Source organism: Megascapheus bottae, chromosome 19 (assembly GCF_031878675.1).
Source record: "Megascapheus bottae isolate mThoBot1 chromosome 19, mThoBot2.hap1, whole genome shotgun sequence".
Classification (NCBI taxonomy): domain Eukaryota; kingdom Metazoa; phylum Chordata; class Mammalia; order Rodentia; family Geomyidae; genus Megascapheus; species Megascapheus bottae.
Window position 1 is genome coordinate 1,633,896 of NC_143527.1, and position 18,605 is coordinate 1,652,500.

Below are 18,605 nucleotides of genomic sequence, written 5' to 3' on the forward strand. Positions count from 1 at the left end.
TTGGGCTCTCCTAGCAGAGATTTGCAATAGAGCAAAACCTTGATACAAAAGGCCATATAGTAGGACACTAAATGAAAGGATCTCTAGGATATAGAAACAAAAGCCATGTAATGAATGATTGTTGTCCTTAAGGTACTATGTCATCTCTCATCTCTTTTGCTGTCCCTTGGTTCTCTCATATTGTTACAGTATCTCACTTTGTTACCTGATATATCGGATATATTTGTATTTGGTTATTTGAAATTGGATAGGGAAGGCGGGAAACAAGATGAGGGGTGGGGGGGGGGAGGGAAATGGGGACCAAGACATGTGAAAGAGTATCAATGTATGGGAATTAATGCACCTTCTATCTGGCAAATATCACGTAACCCTTCTATTAATTATAATAAAAAAATATATGGAAAAAAAAAGAATGTGAGGCCCTGAGTTCAAGCCCTAGTACCAGCACAAAGAAAAAAAAAAACAAAAACAGACAAAAAGGAAGCTTGAGGATTGCCTGGTTGTTTTTATCCAGTTTTCCCTGCAAGCTGTGCAGATTTTCTGCCTGCCTGTCTGAAGAGCCACTGTCAGGTCTTTGCTGGTCTGTGAGCCACAGACTCTTTAGAAATCCTGGGGCAGTTCTCTGGCCTCTGGGCTCACCTGCTTACATGTTGGTGGAGGTGTGGGTCTGTTTGTATGTGGCTGGGCAGGCTGACCTTGTCATAGATGAGCAAGTGTGTCTGTCACTAGATCTTCACCTGAGCTCCAAGTTCCCGTGTACGACAGAGTGACTTCAAGATGTCTCACGAGCTTTTGTGGCTGGGTTGTCTCGCCTCCAAAGTGAGCAGGGCACATTATTGGAGACTGTTGTTCTAATGACAGAAAAACAATACAAAAACCCATGGAAGTCCTAACTTCGGGCTAAAGTTTCTCTGTTCCTTCCAGCTTCTGAAGAGCAGGATGGGCAACCACGCGGGAAAGCGAGAGGTCCCGGCTGAGAAGGCTGGTAAGGTAAGACCTGCTCTGAGCCTGCAGTCTGGGCACAGTGTGGCTTGGGTTGTGAAACACAAATCCTCGGCTGGCGGAGGGCAGAGGTGGCTTTGAGCTGGCACAGAAGCCCCTGCAGAGCCGAGAGGTGGCGGGGCCTTGTTCTGCGGAGAACTGTTGTTATCCAGTGATTTGGGAATGTTGCTCGCTGGTCTCTAGAGGTGTCCTGATCTGGAAGACTGACGAAGACAGATGAATGAAGCTAGGGAGAGAAGGAGGAGGAGGAGGAAGATGATGACAGGGAGAGGGAAGAGAGGAGATCCCTGCCCAGGTCAGATGCAGCTCATCTTTGAATCAGGGGGTTCAGACAGAGAAGAGAGGTTATAACACCTCTTTATTCTCCGTCCACTCCTTTCTTCGCCTCTTGAACACATTTCAGAGTGTGAGGAGATGAGATGTCCAGCGCTGCCCCCCCCCCCACGCCATCTGCCCTCACTTTGGTTGGTGGGGCGGGGATCCTCTGTTTATTAGGACACAGAAATTGAATTCAGCACAGACGTCTGCTCTGTCCCTCAACAGACAGCGTTCCCACCCTCGAGCAAAATGGCACTGACCTGGACCGTGGCCTTGACACATGTAATAATAGCGGTTGCACTCAGTTTCCCTGTCAGCTAGTGCATGATGCTTTCAGATCGTGCGGCAGGCAGGCACTCATGCCCAGAGCCCACCTAATTAACATGAACAGAATTACCCAACTTCCTAACCACCAATGTACAGATGTCTAAATGGCTCTGTAAAGACTGAGGGCAGATGACTCATCGTGTTGAAGCACGTGTAAACTGTGCTGCCCATAATCTCATTTTAATTAGCAGTTGCACTTGACTCTAAAGAGCTCGAGAGGATCTGCCTCACCAGAGATGAAACAGGAAGATGGCTCCAGGAGAGAAGGGCAGGCTGTGGTATTTTGGGTTTCGGAATAACTGGTTTGCAACTCTAGTTTCTAAAAACTCTGCGGCTCACAGTCTGTTTCCTGTTGTTTAATGCTGTAAAATACCACAGTAAACTCTGAGTTTAATTCTAACAGAGTAAGAGTATTGAGCAATAATGAAGCCTGGTCCTGGGTCATTGTTTCCTAAAATTTAATTTTTGAAGTTTTGATGATTGAAAAATCAGAACCTGAAACTATAGTTCCTGTGGGTACTTTTTACACATTAAGAGCTGTTTCTTAAAAACCTATAGAGAAGATTTGCTGCCTTTCAGAATGAATGTTCTGTGATCCTGCATGAAACAGACGAGCATTTAAGCCTGAGCTAGAATAGAAAAATCACCTGCGCTCCAGAGCCACTGCTGGCTGTGCCCCTGCTGCTTGAGCTAGGACTGAGTCTCATCGAGGAGAGTCCCAGGGAAGAGGAGGACAGGTGGCCCCTCCTTCGCCCCCAGGGCCCCTGTGCTCCTGGGGGATGGAGGAAGGCTCTGCTCAGCCTTCCCCAGTTCCTGTGAAAAATCACAGGTCCTGGAGATGTAGGTGTGAAACGCGTCTCGAGGTGTCTCACAAAAAGAAGCGTCTCACAGGGCGAACGTGTCAGCAAGGGTTTTAGCAGAACGAGTTCCGGGAGAGAAGACAAAGCATTTCTGGTTCCCAGTACAGGAAATCAGTGTTGCAGACTCAATAGCAGTGGTTACCTCCCTGGCCCCGCCCTCACGAAAGGACCCCTCTTTCCTGTGCTCAGCCCGCAGGCCCCTCACGCCCCAGGCCTCAGCAGAAGCTCCATCATTCAAAGAAGTAGGTCCATCATATCCCACCCTGCCCAACCCTGTGACCCTGGCCTTGGGGACGCCGGGGCCCTGCTGGCTTCTGGGAAGGGTGGTAACACCTGGTGTGCATCCCAGAAGACCCCACGCTAACTGGGCACGTTTCTCCCCAGGGATGCCCACTCTGAAATGTCACTCTGGTCTCTGACATGCTCACACCGAGCAGCCCCCTCTTACCTCTCCTCCTCCGAGGCCCCATGGCCTCCGCCTGGGAAGGGTCCCATCTCACTCACCTACGAGCTCTTTGTCAGTCTGGCCATGTGGCACTTTTGCTGCACTCATTGGTGCACAGTCACAAAGCACCTGCAGAGGGACGTGGGGGCCAGGCTCCCTGGGGACCCCTGCTCTGCCCAGGCCCTTTTAGCTGTGCCTGTGAGGCACTCTCGGGCAATTCTAGCCTAGATCCTCAGGGCATAAAGGAAGACCTTTGCCCCAGGGCCAGCTGTGGCATCCCAGAACAGTGTCTACCAACGAAATAGATTCCCAGCCTTCCTCTGCACTGTCTCTCCTGTGGGTTTGCTCTGTAGAACATTCTGGGAACAGCTAGGCCTTCAGGCAAATGAGCCATCAGGGGACATGAGGGCCAGCCGTGAAGCTCATTTGGTGTGCTGGGCACATGTCATCTGCCCCGGGCTGATCAGCGCCCGGCTGCCCCAGGAGACACCACGGGCGCTCCACCCACCCACAAGAGTCTTCTCAGCACAGGGCCCACAGCTGCCCAGGTGTCCTGTGACCAGGCAGGCTATGCCTATTCTTTCACTATCTTTAAGATGATGGGCAGGGGGATTGCAGTTACCTAAGTAAGATAATGGGTACCTTTAAACACTGTTGCACTGTTGCCCCTCCCTCATTTTCTCCCTCTTACCCTGCTCCACGTCCCCCACCTGATTGCCCCTGCTCACCCGCTGCCCCCGCCGGACTCTGCCAGCTCTCTCTGCATGTTCCTGCCTTGTGGATCAGGGTGTGCGTGCTGCAGGCATGTGTTGGGTGTGTCTACCTGCACACGAGTCGGGCAAGGCCCTGCGCTCCACTCTTGGTCGCTGGCCCTGTGGCTCTGGCTGCAGGAACTGCTCCTTGTGCTCAGCCAGGCTGGCTGTACCCAGGCGGTTTTGTCGTGCCTTCTCCTAATAGTGGTTTGGTGCTGTGCCAATCTAATTATCATATGTTTTACATTTAATTATGTGTCTGTGGTGGTTGATATCGGACTCCAGTCCTCGTTATTTAATGCTTCCTAATTGCAGTCAACCTCAAGTCCTATGTAGCCAGGCCCCGGCAGGCTGGTCGGGGAAGGAGCCGCTCTGGGGGATGAGATCACTCACGTGGCTGTGGTCACGCCTTCCTAGCTCCTCACGGCACCCAAGATGCCAACAGAAGGCGGTGTCCCCAAAGTCAGGTGCAGGAAGCCGCTGTCTTCGCTGGCCCAGCCCTGAGCTAAGTCTGCCCTGGCTGTGAGGGCCCTCCCTTCCCTGCCCCGGAGCAGGAGCAGGTGGACGAGAAAGGGAAAAGCAAAAGCGAGGGTGTCGTCTTTGAGGAGGAAAGAGCTCTGCGTTCGTGGAGGGCCAGCAGAAACACTGACCCTTCCGTGGGGCTGTGGTTAGTTTTCATAGGAGTGGGGTGGCCTGGCCGGGCACTCGGTCATAACCTTCCGGGAATCATGTGCGTGGTCCTTGTTCCTCGTGTGGAGGTTATGCTGGTGTGAGCGAGTGTGTCCTCGGAGTTGACATACAGCCTCCTGCACTCCTGAGGACCCCAGTGGCCCTCCATCCACGCCAGCTCTGCTGTGTTCAGAGGAAGACTCTTCTCGTGGATTGGGTTCCTAAGCCTGCCGTCATGTGGCCTACACTGAAGACCAGGAGCTGGAGCGTGATTTCTTAGTCGCAGCTCCACTCCTCCTTAGCAGGCACGGCTCGTGGAAGGCACCCTGCACGTTTCCCGGACTGCACACTTGTCACACAGCCTTTAGACCAGCGGAATGCACTGTAAGGGGGGACTTTTTCTTTGTCAGAGTACTTTCACACCGGCATCCCCGTTAACCGTACTCTGACTCGTGCTCATCTCAGGCAGTGACCCACCCGCAGGCTGTCTGGGGCCTGCGCAGCGCGCGTCTTAGGAGCACGCTTCCTCAGGACCACCGGGCCTTGGGTCAGCTGACGACGGCCTCTCAGCCTTGCCTCCGCCTGCGCCTCCATGGTGGAACTCTGGGCACACATTCGGGTCTTGATCAAGCCCAGGGACTCTCGGTGTCTCTCCAGTCTGCAGAGTAGGATGTATCGGGTGTGTGGTGTGCGTGACTCCCCTGGGACGGCAGGCATACAGGACTGGCTCCCTGCAGAGGTGAGGGGTGAGGGGCGTGCCCCATCCATTCTGCAGCCTCCTTCAGGGCGAGGAGCCAGGGTCACACGTCTACCCTGACTTCCCCTCCTCTTCCCCTTCTCGCCTCATCAACACTCACAGTAGCCCCTGGTTTTACTGAGCAGGATTTACTTCCACCTTTCCAATGGTGTGAGTACAAGGCAGTCAGCCGGCGTGTGTGGTTGGAGAAAGGTGGCGTTCGTCTGCCCTGGCGGTGCTGCGTGGGCATTGGCCTCCCGAGCTGGTCCAGCACTCACACGTGTGAGCACCATGGCGCCTGCTTTACGGCAGGGGGTGAAGAGGTTGGCACCACAGAGAATCTACTCACAAGATGTCCACGCGGTGACCCATTCTGTGTGATCTGGAAAGATGTGACCAGCCACGCAGGGCCCTCCACACGACTCACACGGAAGCAGAGTAATGTCCTAGGGAAATGTGCTCCTCTTCATTCAAAATAAGACAGGATGTCTCTCTAGCCTTGTTCTCTTTTTAGTACGAGAATTTTTTGAACAGAACAGATCCCTCACATAAATGTAAACGTAGCTGCATTTGAGTCCAAGTTCAAATTCACCAGTTGTCAGGCTGTGGGTCTCTCTTGCCTTCCTGAGATCCCTGGGTCATAATAGCAGCCGGTAAGGAAGGGTGAGACCAACTAAACAGAACAGCCCTAAAAAAGAAGCTAGCAGAGCAGTGAGGTGAGAACCCCGGCTAAGCATTTGCGCTCTGACACCGGCTAATGTGTTTTGGTGTGACTTCTGAAAGTCGGTGCTGAAATAAAATCCTGAACACGTCTTGGCACTCATCGTTTAACAGTCCTTCCCATCCTACAAACCGCAACGTGGTCTAATGCAGAGTGGGCTTAAGATGAAGCAGGTGAGGGCCGGGAGTTTGGCCTAGTGGTAGACTGCTTGCCTAGCATGCATGAAGACCCGGGTTCAATTCCTCGGTACCACATACATGGCAAAAGCCGGAAGTGGTGCTGAGGCTCAAGTGGTAGAGCTCCAGCCTTGAGAAAGTCCAAGGACAATGCTCAGGCCCTGAGCTCAAGCCCAGGACTAGCAAAAAAAAAAAAAAAATGAAGCAGGTAAAGGCCACTGTCAAACTAAGGACATGTTTCCTGCGAGTTAAGATTTCCCCAGATGCTGCACTGGCCCTATGTGGCTCCTGGGAGCTGGCCCTTTGTGGGTGTGTGAGTTTATTGTATCCAGACTTTGAGAAATGCCCACTCCAGATCCTTTGTCCCTCTTTCAAAAGTGGGTTTCCATCTTGTTCTTGCTGAGTTCTAAGAGTTCTTCACACATATGGAGACTTGACCCTCGTTAGATATATGATTTGTTCTCCGGGTAGGTCCTTGTATCATTTGTATGCAAAGGCTCTCTTCTCCTTTTTCCCTCCTCTTAGTCCTCCTCCCCCTCCTTCTCCTCCCCTTCTTCCTCTTTCTCTTCCCCTTCCTTCTCTTTCTCCATCTCCTCCTCCTCCCCCTCCTCTTCCTGTCCCTCCCCTTCCTGCTCTTCCCCTTTCACCTCCCCTGTCTCCTCTTCCTGTTCTTCCTCCTCCTCTTCCCCCTCTGCCTCTCCCCCTCCTCCTCCTCCTCTCCCCCTCCTCCCTCTCCTCTTTCTCCCCTTCCTCCTCCTCTGTCCCTCCTCCCTCCCCCTAATTTGGAAGATGGTCCATTAGCCCCTGGCCTCTGTTCCTCAGGCTGTTGGTGTCTGGCCCAGGACCTGCCTAGGACTATGTTTCAACAGCTGGAAGAATGTCTCACGCTCTTCATGCTGGCCTTGTCCTGTGGTCTCTGCCCTCGCACTCATTTTGAAGCAGAGTTTTGGTTATTTCAAGGAAGCCAGGAAATGAGCCGGGGTTCCCTCCCTCTGGTAGCAGCAGCCTAGGTGGTTTTGTGCCGCGGGCCCCTTTGCCCAGGGTCCTTTGGTTATCAGCTGCAGGCACACGAGCACCTGCTGGCAGAGGCCAAGCGGCTGCCAAGCCTCTCTGCCCACCTCAGACGAGCTGCCCCAGTAACCCAGTGGTGGCAGGGGTGAGAAGCCTGCAGGGCACGGTCCGGGCGAGCTTCCCTGTCCTGTTCTGCTTAGACTGTGCAGGAGGTGAAGTTCCTGTGTGTGTGTCTCTGATCGCTGTTGGTGTGGTTTAGGTGGCTCTGTCTGCGTGGCTCAAGTGGATACTCTGTAAGGAGAAGAGCAAGTCATAAGCAACAGAGCAAGAAGACCTAACTTTATTCAAGAAAGAACACAAATGTAACACAGTTCTACTAACCTCGTCCCCAGGGCACTCTCATACCATGATGGGACTTCATAATTTTAAATGTTTTACCCATGCTTTATCGCCAGGCTTCAATTTGCCGGGTGTGTGCTGGAAGCCTGCGCCCTGAGGGCCTGTAGATGGGGTGAGCTACCCCTTATCAGGTGGAGGTGATGTCTTTGGGTCTGACTTGAAGACAGGCACATGGATATTTAAACTGCACACCTGTCGGCTGGCCCATGGGCCTGGGTGCATTGAGGGTGAGAGAAATGCCCTACCCACAGCGAGGGCAGGAGGCGGAAGGACCGGGCCTGGCACGGTCTCCTCACTAGCTGGTCGCTAGAAATGAGGTGCTGGCCTGCCCTGCGTCCTGGTCTTGTGATCAGCCGCGTCCCTGCAGTAGATGTGGACATCTGTGGTGCTTCCCTGTGTTTTGCCTCCTCGGCGGAAGCTGGGCTAGCTGTCTGAGCCATCAGAGGGCTGGCAGTGCTCAGTCCCTCTTAGGTTTCATGTCCTGCTTGGCTCTATCGATGGCCTGGAGCCTCTGACAGAAAATGTGGCCACCACTGCCACGGGAGGCTCAGGGCCGCAAGCTGGCCTGTCCTGTCCACAGCACCCCTTCTACCTGGGGGATGTTTCCCAGCGTCCTGGGCCTTTACCACGCTCAAAATTCTCAGAATCAGCCCTTGCGTCTTGTGCGTGTGTTTGGTATTGAGGTTTGAACCCAGGGCCCCTCTCGTTTGCCGCGTAGGCACTCTGTTCCTTACGCCCTTTTTGCATTCTAGAGCCCGGTGTTTTGTCTGGGGATGGCTCAGAGCACAGGGCGCCCCCCACAAGTGGACCTAGAGACACGCCACTGTGCCTGGCCCCCTCACTGAGATGGGGGCTCACTCACGCGGTGCCCAGTCCCTGCCTCCAGGTAGCTGGGATTCGAGCCTGTGGCTCAACCTCTTGCCCCTACATATCCTTCCCACAGCAGCTTGGAGTAGACACGACTCGGGACCCACACACAGCCGGTTCTGCACTTGCTCTCCCTGTGACACGTCTCAGCATCGTCCCTCCCTTGTTTAGAATTTTCTGGTCTGAAGCAGAACCTTGTAGCACACCTTATAACTTCTGCCAAGGTGACCACAGCGTGTTTCCCCTCCCCAGAGACCTCTGTTGGTACAATGCTGGAACTGCACAGAATTTTCTACGGTGAATAGAAGCAAATCCTCTGGCCCGGGGACATTTTTCCAAAGATGGTCATCTTGTCGTCTCCAGGCCGCCAGGCTTCTAAAAGCTGCAAGAGCAATGGCACAGGTGCACTGCATGTGAATGCATGGCCGTGTGCACAGTGCGTGCACGTCTGCTCATCATGTACAGATGGACTGAGTAGACAATCCTCCAGGGGGTGGGTGTGGTGCTGGGGTGATGGAACGCTCATGTCCATGCACGGGGCTGGACAGGCAGGCAGTCCTGCGTCCTGTCTGGTCTTGTCGGTGGTGTGCACGACATGGGCTCCCTCGCACTCTGGCTCCTCCGCCTGTGTGTGATGGAGGTCTGGGTGTGCCACCAGGTCCCCACCACGCCAGGCTTGTGCAGAGCCCACCAATCCCCTGGGATCGGAATGACTGACATTGCCTGTGTGTTCCACGCAGAGAGAGACTTGGGACTCGTTCACCGATTAGCACCCTGGCGATGTCTTGGTACCAGAATGCTCCTTGTTTTCTTTCTTAGTTGTCCTGGACTCTGCGTGTCCCTCTCCATCACATTCCCAGCACGGGGTTAGAGTCAAGCAAGCGGCAACTCAGGCAGCCCACGTGTAGGACCTGCAGAGTTGGAGAACAGCCCCTCTGCAGACCTGTCCTGGCTCTGCAGCACCGGGCTCACGGCCCCATCGCTCCTGGGGCTTTTCCCCACGGGCGGGGTCCAGGCTTGCTCTTCCTATTAGAAGAAGAGTCCCTGTACGAGGGCCCCGTTTCGGGGGAGCAGACCCCCCCCCTGCTCCTCAATCTGCAGGGGCAGTGATCTCAGGCACCGAGGACACAGGGCTCGCCCGGCTCTTCCAGAGCAAGGAGAAGCCCTGGAGGGAGGAGATCACCAGAAGAGAAGCAGAGCAGGGCTGGGAGGAGCGGAGGTGCAGGGGAGACGCCCCGCTTCCACGGGGCTCCTTCAGAGTCTCCACTCCACGCGGCACACGCTGGGCTGTCCTCATGTCACAGGTGTGCAGCCACTGCCTGGGACACCACCAGGCCCAACAGCAGCCGTAGCCTGCCGTTGTGGCTTTATCTGGCTTGGTGTCATGGCAGAACCGGGGTTTGAAGACAGGGCCCATTCCTCTGAGGGCCCAGGCCTCTGTCCTGTTCCTTCCTTTGATGAGGGAACTGAGGCTAACAGGTGCGCACGCAGTCCACATCGCCCTCAGCGTGCACACGGGCTGGCCCTGGCCTCCCGGCCCAGCCACTGCTGCCCCTCTGGGGCTGGGGACCTCCTATCTTACAGGCCCAGGCCAACCGGGCTCCTGATAAGTGGGGAGGTCGGGGAAGAGGCCAGCACGGCAGACACGCCCTGCAGCAGTGCACTGCTGGCCGGGCACTGGGGGAGCCCTGGAGAAGGCCCCGTTCAGATCACGCAGCCCCACGGCTTCCTGCCAGGGGCAGTCCACGCACACGAGCCTGGCCAAGGTCCCGTGTGATGGACCACAGGGGCCCGCAGCCATAGGACCGTGGGGCAGCTCTGGGTGCTGAGGGTGACAAGAGAGGGAGAAGATGCGCAGATCCAGTGCAGGGCCCCAAAGGAGGGTCAGGAGGAGTGGCTGCCCCGAGACGCGATGGAGCAGGCCATGGTCACTGGCCCCTGCCAGGCTGCTCGATTTTACTTTATACAAAACACCTGACCTACTCAATGACCAAGGGAATCGATGGCACAGGTACAAAGGGAACCGCACCTTGTCTCTGCACGTGGGATTAAGCTATGAGATGAACGCCCCGGGGCTGCCGTGGGAGTGGCAGGCACCTGTCAACAGAGCCCAGGGGTGGGAAGATCCCCCGAGGAGCCGGGGGCCGGCCGGGAGGACTCGGACCCTCTGTGAAGGCGCGCCTCCATGACCTGTCCCCAGAGTTCCGACGGGCTTCTGATGAGCTGAAGCTGGAACTGGTGGGAGCGGGCCCGCTGTCCTGCCTCGTTCACTCAGTCCGCGCAGTGAGCACTGACCCAGGCCTGAGGAAGGCTGGAAGGAGTACTTCAGCAGGGAAAGTGAGCCCAAGCCCAGAATCTCCTGCACAGAGTCACACATAGCCAAGTTCCTCTGCCCAGATGAGGGTGGAGACGCATGCACTCAGGTCACTTGCTCATGCAAACACTGATTTTTTTTTTTTTTGTCAGTCATGAAGCTTGAAGTCTGGGCCTGAGTGCTGTTCCTGAGCTCTTCAGCTCAAGGCTGCTACCCTACCCCTGGGCCACAGCCCCAGCTCCAGTTTTCTGGTGGTTAATTGGAGATAAGAGTCTCACGGGTTGGCTTTGAACTGCGATCCTCAGATCTCAGCCTCCTGAGTCGCGAGCGTTGCAGGTGTGAGCCAGCGCGCCCGGCTGAAATGATGATTCTTAAAGCATTTTGTCATTTTTTCTTTTACAGAACAGCGAAACGAACAACAGAGGAGAGCCAGAAAAGACAAGACACCATGGCGAACTTTCTCAGATGGCCTCGGAAGACAGCGACGTGTTTGGTAGGTGGCGTGTTTGCTGGGTGGCGTGGAGTGTCACATGGTGGCCACGTGGTGGCCACACTTCCTGGGGAAGCTGTTCTGGATGACAGTATGGGCACTGTGCAGCCTGGCTCTCCAGGACCCCGGTGGCTCCTGTTTCGTTGTTTCTGTCTGCTCTGGTGTGGGCATCTCCTGTAGCCCGGCGCACGCCACCCGTTCCTCTGCAGTCTTCCTCTCATCCCTGTGCGTGGGGAGGGAGCATCACCCATGAACTGTGGCCGGTGTTGGGAAGTGACTTTCCTGTTGCCGCGTGGAACGCACCTGCTTTGTTGTCTTGGCGCAGCAGGCTCAGATCCCGAGCCCTCAAGGTCCACAAAGGTGAAGGGCGATTCCCACCAGGCCACTGGCCCTCCAGGCCCACGTCTGGCCTCTGGATTCCTTCTCATGTCACGTGTTAGCGGGCGATCGGTGGAATTTCCGTGTTCTGGGAAGGCATGGCGGGAGGGTCTCCATGCTGGAGGCTTTCTTTAGAGGCGCTGTGCTGTGCTCCGAATGTGGCTTCCCCTGAGAGCAGCGTCCCCGCCCTCACAGCCAGGCCGCGCTGGCTGCTCCCGCCATGACGGGAACATGTGTGTCCCGGTGTCCTCAGATGCTTGGTCACCACACCACGGACCCCCTCAGGCCCCTGCTGGGCATTTTGTCCCCGCATCAGCAGAATGGTGGGGATTAGGGACAGCGAAGCTCTCGGTGACCTCACCAGAAAATCACTGCGGGACTCCACATCAAGGCTGGAAAGAGAGCCGATGGCAGGCCCCGGCTGGGGCCGGCCGGACCCCATGGGCACAGGTGCCACGAGCCGTGGCTCATACCTCAGTGTGCAGTCCACACACTGAATCAGACAAAGCCCAGCTGGCTTCCTCTGTGCCTCAGCCATAGCCGGCGGTGAGCATTCTCTCAGTGCTGCACCAACAGAGTTCACATTTCCTGGGGCACCGCCCCCTCCCCCCCAGAGGCTGGCGTGGGCGCTCCACACTCACTCTGTGGGGCACAGTTTTCTCTGCACTGAGGACTCTCCACACGCCTACCAAGAGGAAGGAAGCATGCCACGCAGGGCAGTCAGAGAGCTACGTGTTGACTGGAGAGCCAGGTTGCTTTGTGGCAGACCAGTTGCTAAGCTCTGTTGAGCCACACACCCTTGTCCTCTGCCCACACAGAACTGTGGTCTGAAGGCCAAGCACAGGGAAGAAAGCAGCATCCAGCCCTGCCCACCCCTGTCCAGAGCCCTGGAACAGTGGGGAGAGTGCTGGCTGGGCCCCCACCAGGCCCAACAACTCCCCTGGACCAGGCTAGCCATTCAGAGGGTCGCCAGGAGAGGGAGCGCCTGCGCTGTGGGAGGGACTGGCTTCTTCCAGGCGGGCTGGAGGTTAAAGCCAGAGCTGAGCAGCTCATTCCTCCTCGTGCACAATCCCAGCAGGCAGAGGAAGCAGAGGCCGCCTTCAATACGGGGGGGGGGGGGGCAGACTCGGTGGCAGAGCCTCTGCCAAGCCCCTGGGTCAGCCACGGGGCTTCATCTCGAAGCAGCTTCCGCTGGGAAGCCATCGATCTGGGATGTCACTTAAGGGCATATAGTATACAACTCAGGTCTCCACTTCCAGTGCAGATTCCACTTCTGTGGGGGGGGGGGGGCGGCTGCCCATCCCCTCCCCTCCCCCTCCTCCCCTCCCCCAGCGCAGGCAGGGAGTGGACCCAGGACCTTGGCAGCCTCCGGTACTAGTGACACAGACAGGAGGGAGCCCAGTGCTTCCGTGCGCGCCGTCACACCTGGATGTCCCCACATCTGTCCAGACCAAGAGCCCATCTGCTTTGTGTTGGCCCTGCCCTGGAAGAGGGCAGCAGTGACAGCTGCAGGGCCCGGCCAGGTGGCCCCTGCCCTCCCTCCCAGCCCTCTGGCCTGTGGGTTATGTGCGCCCTCCTGGACCTGGGAAGGGGGGCATGCAGGTGCGTGGAGGCTGGGCACCCCCCTGCTGGTTTGCCTGGCCCCAGTGCTGCAGCTCGTTGTGTTCTGGCCCCAGTGGTGTTGTGTTGGTCCCCTCTGCTGCTGGGCACAGGTGGCAGGAGGAACACGTGAAGCTCACACCGCACACGGAAGCGTACGCGAACACATGACGCGTCTGCAATTGCCCTTTCACCCCAACACCTGTCTCAGAGACGCGGAGGATGGTTGTGTGCTTTGGAATGGAAAGCCATCTCCACTGGTTATTTTTACTGCCGTGGCTGTCGTGGGTAGGGAAGCCATTGCTCATCCAGTCTGTCTGTCCTGCTCCCGGGGCGGTCCCGGGCGGATGCCAGCCTTCCCACAGGCTGGAGAAGGGCTCAGCACGTCTGAGCCTTGCCGTGGCCCCGTGTGGACACAGCCACTCCCTGCCATGCCACTCCCGGCATGCATGAGACACGGCAGCACCCGCCTCTCCACACAGGACTATAGAGCCGTCTCTGGTGGCTTCTTTCTGGGCTTCCATTTTGCAGGAAACTAAATCCCCAGTTTCCGATTCTGAGGAGTTGTGCAAGGTGGCGTCTCCAGGGTGAGCCACGGCCACCTTCCCCACATGTGTCTCTGCAGGCAACATCGAGAGAAACAGGAAGAGCCAACACCCAGAGGGAGCCTGTCCTGCAGGGAAAGGGGATTGGACTGGTACTGAGAGGCCACCAAGAGGCTGCACCAGGGGTGGCCAGGGCCCAGTGTGGCGAGTTCTGGGCGGCCGAGAGCTTCCTTAGAAGGCCACAAGTTCCTGCAGTAGGTGGGTGGGGCAGTCGGGGAGACAGGGACAGAAAGGGGTGCAGAGGAGCTGCTGCCTAGGGGCAGGGCTCATTGGGCCCTGGCAACTGCCCTGCCTGGGGTGGCCTCAGAGTCACTTAGGGTCAACAGAGCTACAAGAGGACAGCGAGGCTCCAGAACAAAGAGAGGCAGACATCACACAATGGCACAAACAGCAGATGCGAAGTGCTTCAGCCAGTGGGAGAGCCGAGCGCCCCCGCCCGAGCCCCAGGGGGGCTTGAGTGTGCAAGCCCAGGTGGGACCCAGTTCGGGAGCTCGTCTTGTATAGTGGGGTGAAGTGAGTTCCATTTGGGGTCTATCAGTAAGAGCCTCTGTTTCAGACTTCCCCCTCGGCTCAGCCCGGTGTGTCACTGGACTTGGTCGCGCAGGTGACCCACAGGACTGTTTCCCACTCCCCGGGCCCCAGGAGCCCATCGCAGGCACAGCAGGTGACAGTGCCACCGCAGCAGCACATCCTTCCGGGCCCTGTCCTCAGAGGCCCTCTCCCGTCCCCCAGGACAGGAGCCCCCTTCTGCCAGGAGCATTTGGTGCCCATATTTTGAAGAAATCAGGGTTGGATGGGAAAGCAACACTGCAGGCCGGATGGTCTCCGCACGGTGGCCTCGGGTGGGGGGAGGGGAGCCTCCAGGTCCATTCTCCTTTTCCTTTGCTCCTGGGAAGCTGTCAGAGCCCAGAGAGAGCTCTGCCACGCGGGAATGAAGGACCTGAGCGGGGACGGGATGTGGGGCCCGCGGGTTCTGTGACCCCCGTGGTGTCTGCACCCCACCCCGAGAGGAGCCACAAAACTGCGACCACTAAGCTGGAGCACTACAGCCTCCTGCAGGCCAAGGCAGGGGAGAGGGGGCCTCACGTGGGTAGTGACAGAGATAAATGTTTCAGCTCATGTTTCTCATACCTTCCTTCTTTTGAATCCGTTTCTCTGTCCAGCAAGACCCTGAGGTGTGCCGGGGCGTGGGGCTTGGCCAATTAGGGGGGGTGTGGGGGGCTGTGGTCATGCTCAGGGCGATGGAATGTTTGTTGTCTCTGTTCTAAGAACAGGGGCACTGACCGTCCACGGGTCCCCCGTGACCCATGGCTGTTCCATGGAGTACACTCCATTTGGGGAGCCAGAGTCACCCGGTGCCAAGCAGTGAACGCGAGTGCTAAGTGAACAGCAAGCATCCAAAGGCAGGACTGGCACTCTGCCCTTCCCCTCGCCCCTCTCTTCTAGACCCCTGAGCCCCTGCCCCCCTTTCTCGCCGCGGACTTGCAGGCGTTCTAGCAGAAGCGGGACATTAGACGCAGCTTTTCTGCAGAGACACAGCTCCTCAGTGCACTCTCCGCCAGTCTTCATTGTCCAAGGCACAAAGGTTCCTTTCATTGCTGTAAATGAAAATGTTCTCATTCTGCACATATTTCTGGAGCGGTTCTGTACAGTGGAATGAGCTCTGCTGGGTGAGGCCGTGGAGACAGAGCGGCTTCACACCCCGGCTGCTTTCCTTCCATCTCCAGGAGCCTCTGTTTTTATACTGTAAAATGGGGCTCAGTCAGAGGCGGAGGAAGGAGTGAAAGACCCACCCCAAATTGTCTTTTTCTATTTTTGTGTGTGTGCCAGTATTGGGGCTTGAACTCAGGACCTGGGTACTTACTGTTACTTAGCTTTAGTTTGTTTTTGCCCAGGACTAGTGCAGCTCCCCTCCGGCTGTGGGTGGTAAATTGGAGATAAGAATCTCAAGGACTTCTAAGACCAGCTGACTTTGAACCTGGAGCCTCAGCTGTCAGCTTCCTGAGTATGTAGCTAGGTTGACAGGTGTGAGCTGCCTTTTTATAACACACTTTCTGTTTCCTCCTCTTGCTTCCGCCCACCGCCTGCATCATGGCTCACAGTATTTCCTGTGCCAGTGCTTCAGCTTAGCAGGACTGTGAGTCATCTTCAGAAAGCCACGGGGGGGGGGGGGGGGCTGCGGGGGGAGCTGGCCACCCAGGGCTGGCTCAGAGGGGTGCTGGAGACAGGAGGGAGGGCGGGAGGGAGACCCCCCCCCACATTGCTGTCTGCTGCATTGATAGTAGTGACATTGCAGAAAACTAAGATTTTTAGTTTTTGGTGAATGCGTTTTGATAGCACTGTGACAAGCCTTGCAGAATCTAGTTCCTTCACTGTTCTCGTAATTACCGGTGCATAATAGAAAGGCATATGGAGTTGAATATTGACAGTCTGTATGCAAACATCCTTCCTGTACCTATCTTCTTCTGTGTCCTGACTTATTTCCTGTTGGTTTGAAAAGTTGTATTTGAGCAAAGTAAAAACTTCCTTAATTGCTCTGTGTGTGTGTGTGTGTGTGTGAGAGAGAGAGAGAGAGAGAGAGAGAGAGAGAGAGAGAGGAGAGAGAGAATGTATGTGTGAAATGTGCATGCACCAGTCCTAAGACTAGAACTTAGGGCTTTTGTGCTCAAGGCCTAGCGCTCCACCACTTGGGCCAGAATCATGTTTTACGTTTGACAGTGTTGTGATGTGGTTTGCGTAGCATTTTAAGTGTACGCTTAATAGATTTCTGAGTAGCCAGAGTTGTACAACTCTGCTAATCTGATTTTAGGAGTTCTCGTCACCACAGGCCCCCATGCTCCGTGCTCCTGCCCCCGGCCTGCGGGCCCTGAGCACACTCCCCAGACTGCCAGCTTCCTCTGGTGTTTCTGGACCTGGTCGTCTACAGGCCTGCCTGGCTCTTCTACTGGGGCAGCCCGGGTGACCACTTCATCCCTTTGTCTGTGGACAGCACGGTGTCTTGTGACACTTTGTCCCTCTGGTCCAGCAGCGTGTGTGCTGGCCGTTGTGCTCCTGCTGCCTCTGGTGGGTCTTGGGTGGACTTGGGTGTGTGATTCTCTCAGGCCCACCCCAGGGAGGCCACGTTTATCTCGTCTGTTTCGTCCTTCTGTTCAGAGCAGGGTGTCTGGGTGTCTTCCCTGGTTGAGGGTGTTTATAAAACACCATTCCCCAGAGGCACAGATCCCTCGAGACTGTGTGTTGACCTGGTCTGTGGTCTGGGGCCGGTGGGAAGCTGGAGAAGGCAACTGTGCAAGGTCTCCAGGGTCAGAGATCAGGCTCCTGCCTCCCCGGGCCACGGACTGGGCTGTGGTGGTGGCCGCTTTAGAGTGAGCCTGCTCTGAAACAAAGCCTCTCCCTGCCAACCTTCAGGAAGCTTCCCTGGGCTGGAAGGGTGTGGAGCAGCCCTTAGTAGAGAGACCTTGGATTTGGGGGACCTAAGGGACACGTGAAGTTTGGGGATGCAGGGCCTGTCGTGGCGTGCTCCCATCGGCCCAGCCCAGACCTGGCCGGAGGTGCCTGGGGTCTGCGGGGAGCGCTGCCCTGAAGCCACCTCGCTGTCACTTGGAGATGTTTTTGAACAACAGGAACAGGAATTTTTCAAAAGGCAGTTTGGTTTTTGTTTCGTTTTGTTTTGTTTCGGTGGCACTGCGGTGGCACTGAGAACCCTGCATTCACCAGGCAGGTGCTCTGCCTCCTCAGCCTTGCCCCTGCCCGTTTTGCCTTATTGTTCAGGCAGTTTTGTCCACTCCTGCTCCCGTCCACCCCCTGCCCCTGTCCACCCCCCCACTCCCGTCCACTCCCTGCAGGAGGCGGGCTGTGGGCATGTCCCCACACTTCTACTAAGAGAAGAAACGCAGCTCTGGAAAGGACTCTGCCACAAGAACCTGAGGCTCACAACCGCGGGTGTCATGGTCCTTCGTCCCAGAGTTTGAGTCCTCCTGACATCTCAGGAACCGCAGGTCCCGGAATCTCCTGGGAAGTCGGGTTGTGCAGGTGACTGCGGACAGGGCCCTCTGACCAGGCCAGCACTGCAGCGGGCCAGTTCCTGGGCAGTAGCTAGTGTGAACAGGCCATTTTATTTACCTAGCACCTGGGTGACTGTGCTGCCCTTGGCACGAGTCCGTCAGACAAGGCTGGCACGGGGACCCGGGGCCTGGAGCCCAAGCAGAGCTGGTGCAGGGCTGGCATGCCGCATCCTCTGGGCCTGCACACTGTTGGCCAGGACTCCAGGTTGCTGGACTCTGGTCCTGTTAGAAAGCTTGTGGCAAATTTCCCATCAGGCACCAAGGTGACCCATTGCAACCCACAGAGGCCTCACAGACAGCCCAGCCTTATCACCCAGGAGGCCGCTTCTGCCGGTGACCTTCCTCGAGCTGCGCTGGCATTTGGGTGTTGGCAGAAGCCGGACCAAGGGCGTCGGCATGGCGGCAGCCTTTCGCTACGGCAAGCGGCCACAGCAGCAGCCATGCCCTTGCCCCCCACTCCCAGGGGACGGCTGGGGCAGTGGCCCAGGCACCTGCTCATGGCCATGGCAACCGGACCCCTGAAGACTAATCCACGCCTGCTGAAGGGGAAGCGGAGAGTTCTCAGAGGAGAGTGGAGGAGGTCAGCCGCACTGCAGCCTTGACACACACCCAGAACGCTGAGGTGGATTCCCTGTGAAACAAGAGGTGACAATGGGCTCTACTAAGAGCTCCTGGTCCTGGACGGGTCTGTGAGGAACCCCCGTCCACTAAACACGAGGGACCTGTCCTTGGCTGAATTCCCTTAATTGCTCCATGTAAGGGGCATCTGATTATTTGATCATGATGGTCTCCCTACATGTAACAGGAAAGAGAAGAAATTCTAAAGATTCATACACATTCCTGCTCCAAAGTAACACAAATTCTGGAACAGC

The 18,605-nt window shown here is 56.5% G+C and overlaps 1 protein-coding gene across 2 annotated transcripts in view; it reads left to right on the forward strand.

Annotated features, from left to right (window-relative positions):
* The window catches only part of Mbp (myelin basic protein), a 59,907-nt gene that overhangs the window by 12,249 nt on the left and 29,053 nt on the right, over positions 1–18,605 (forward strand). For both annotated transcript variants that reach the window (XM_090352950.1, XM_090352951.1), the window contains exons 2-3: positions 925–990; positions 11,000–11,090. In XM_090352950.1, coding sequence (XP_090209076.1) covers positions 940–990; positions 11,000–11,090 — 142 coding nt within the window. In that variant the 5' untranslated portion in view covers positions 925–939. The remainder of the gene's footprint in view (positions 1–924; positions 991–10,999; positions 11,091–18,605) is intronic.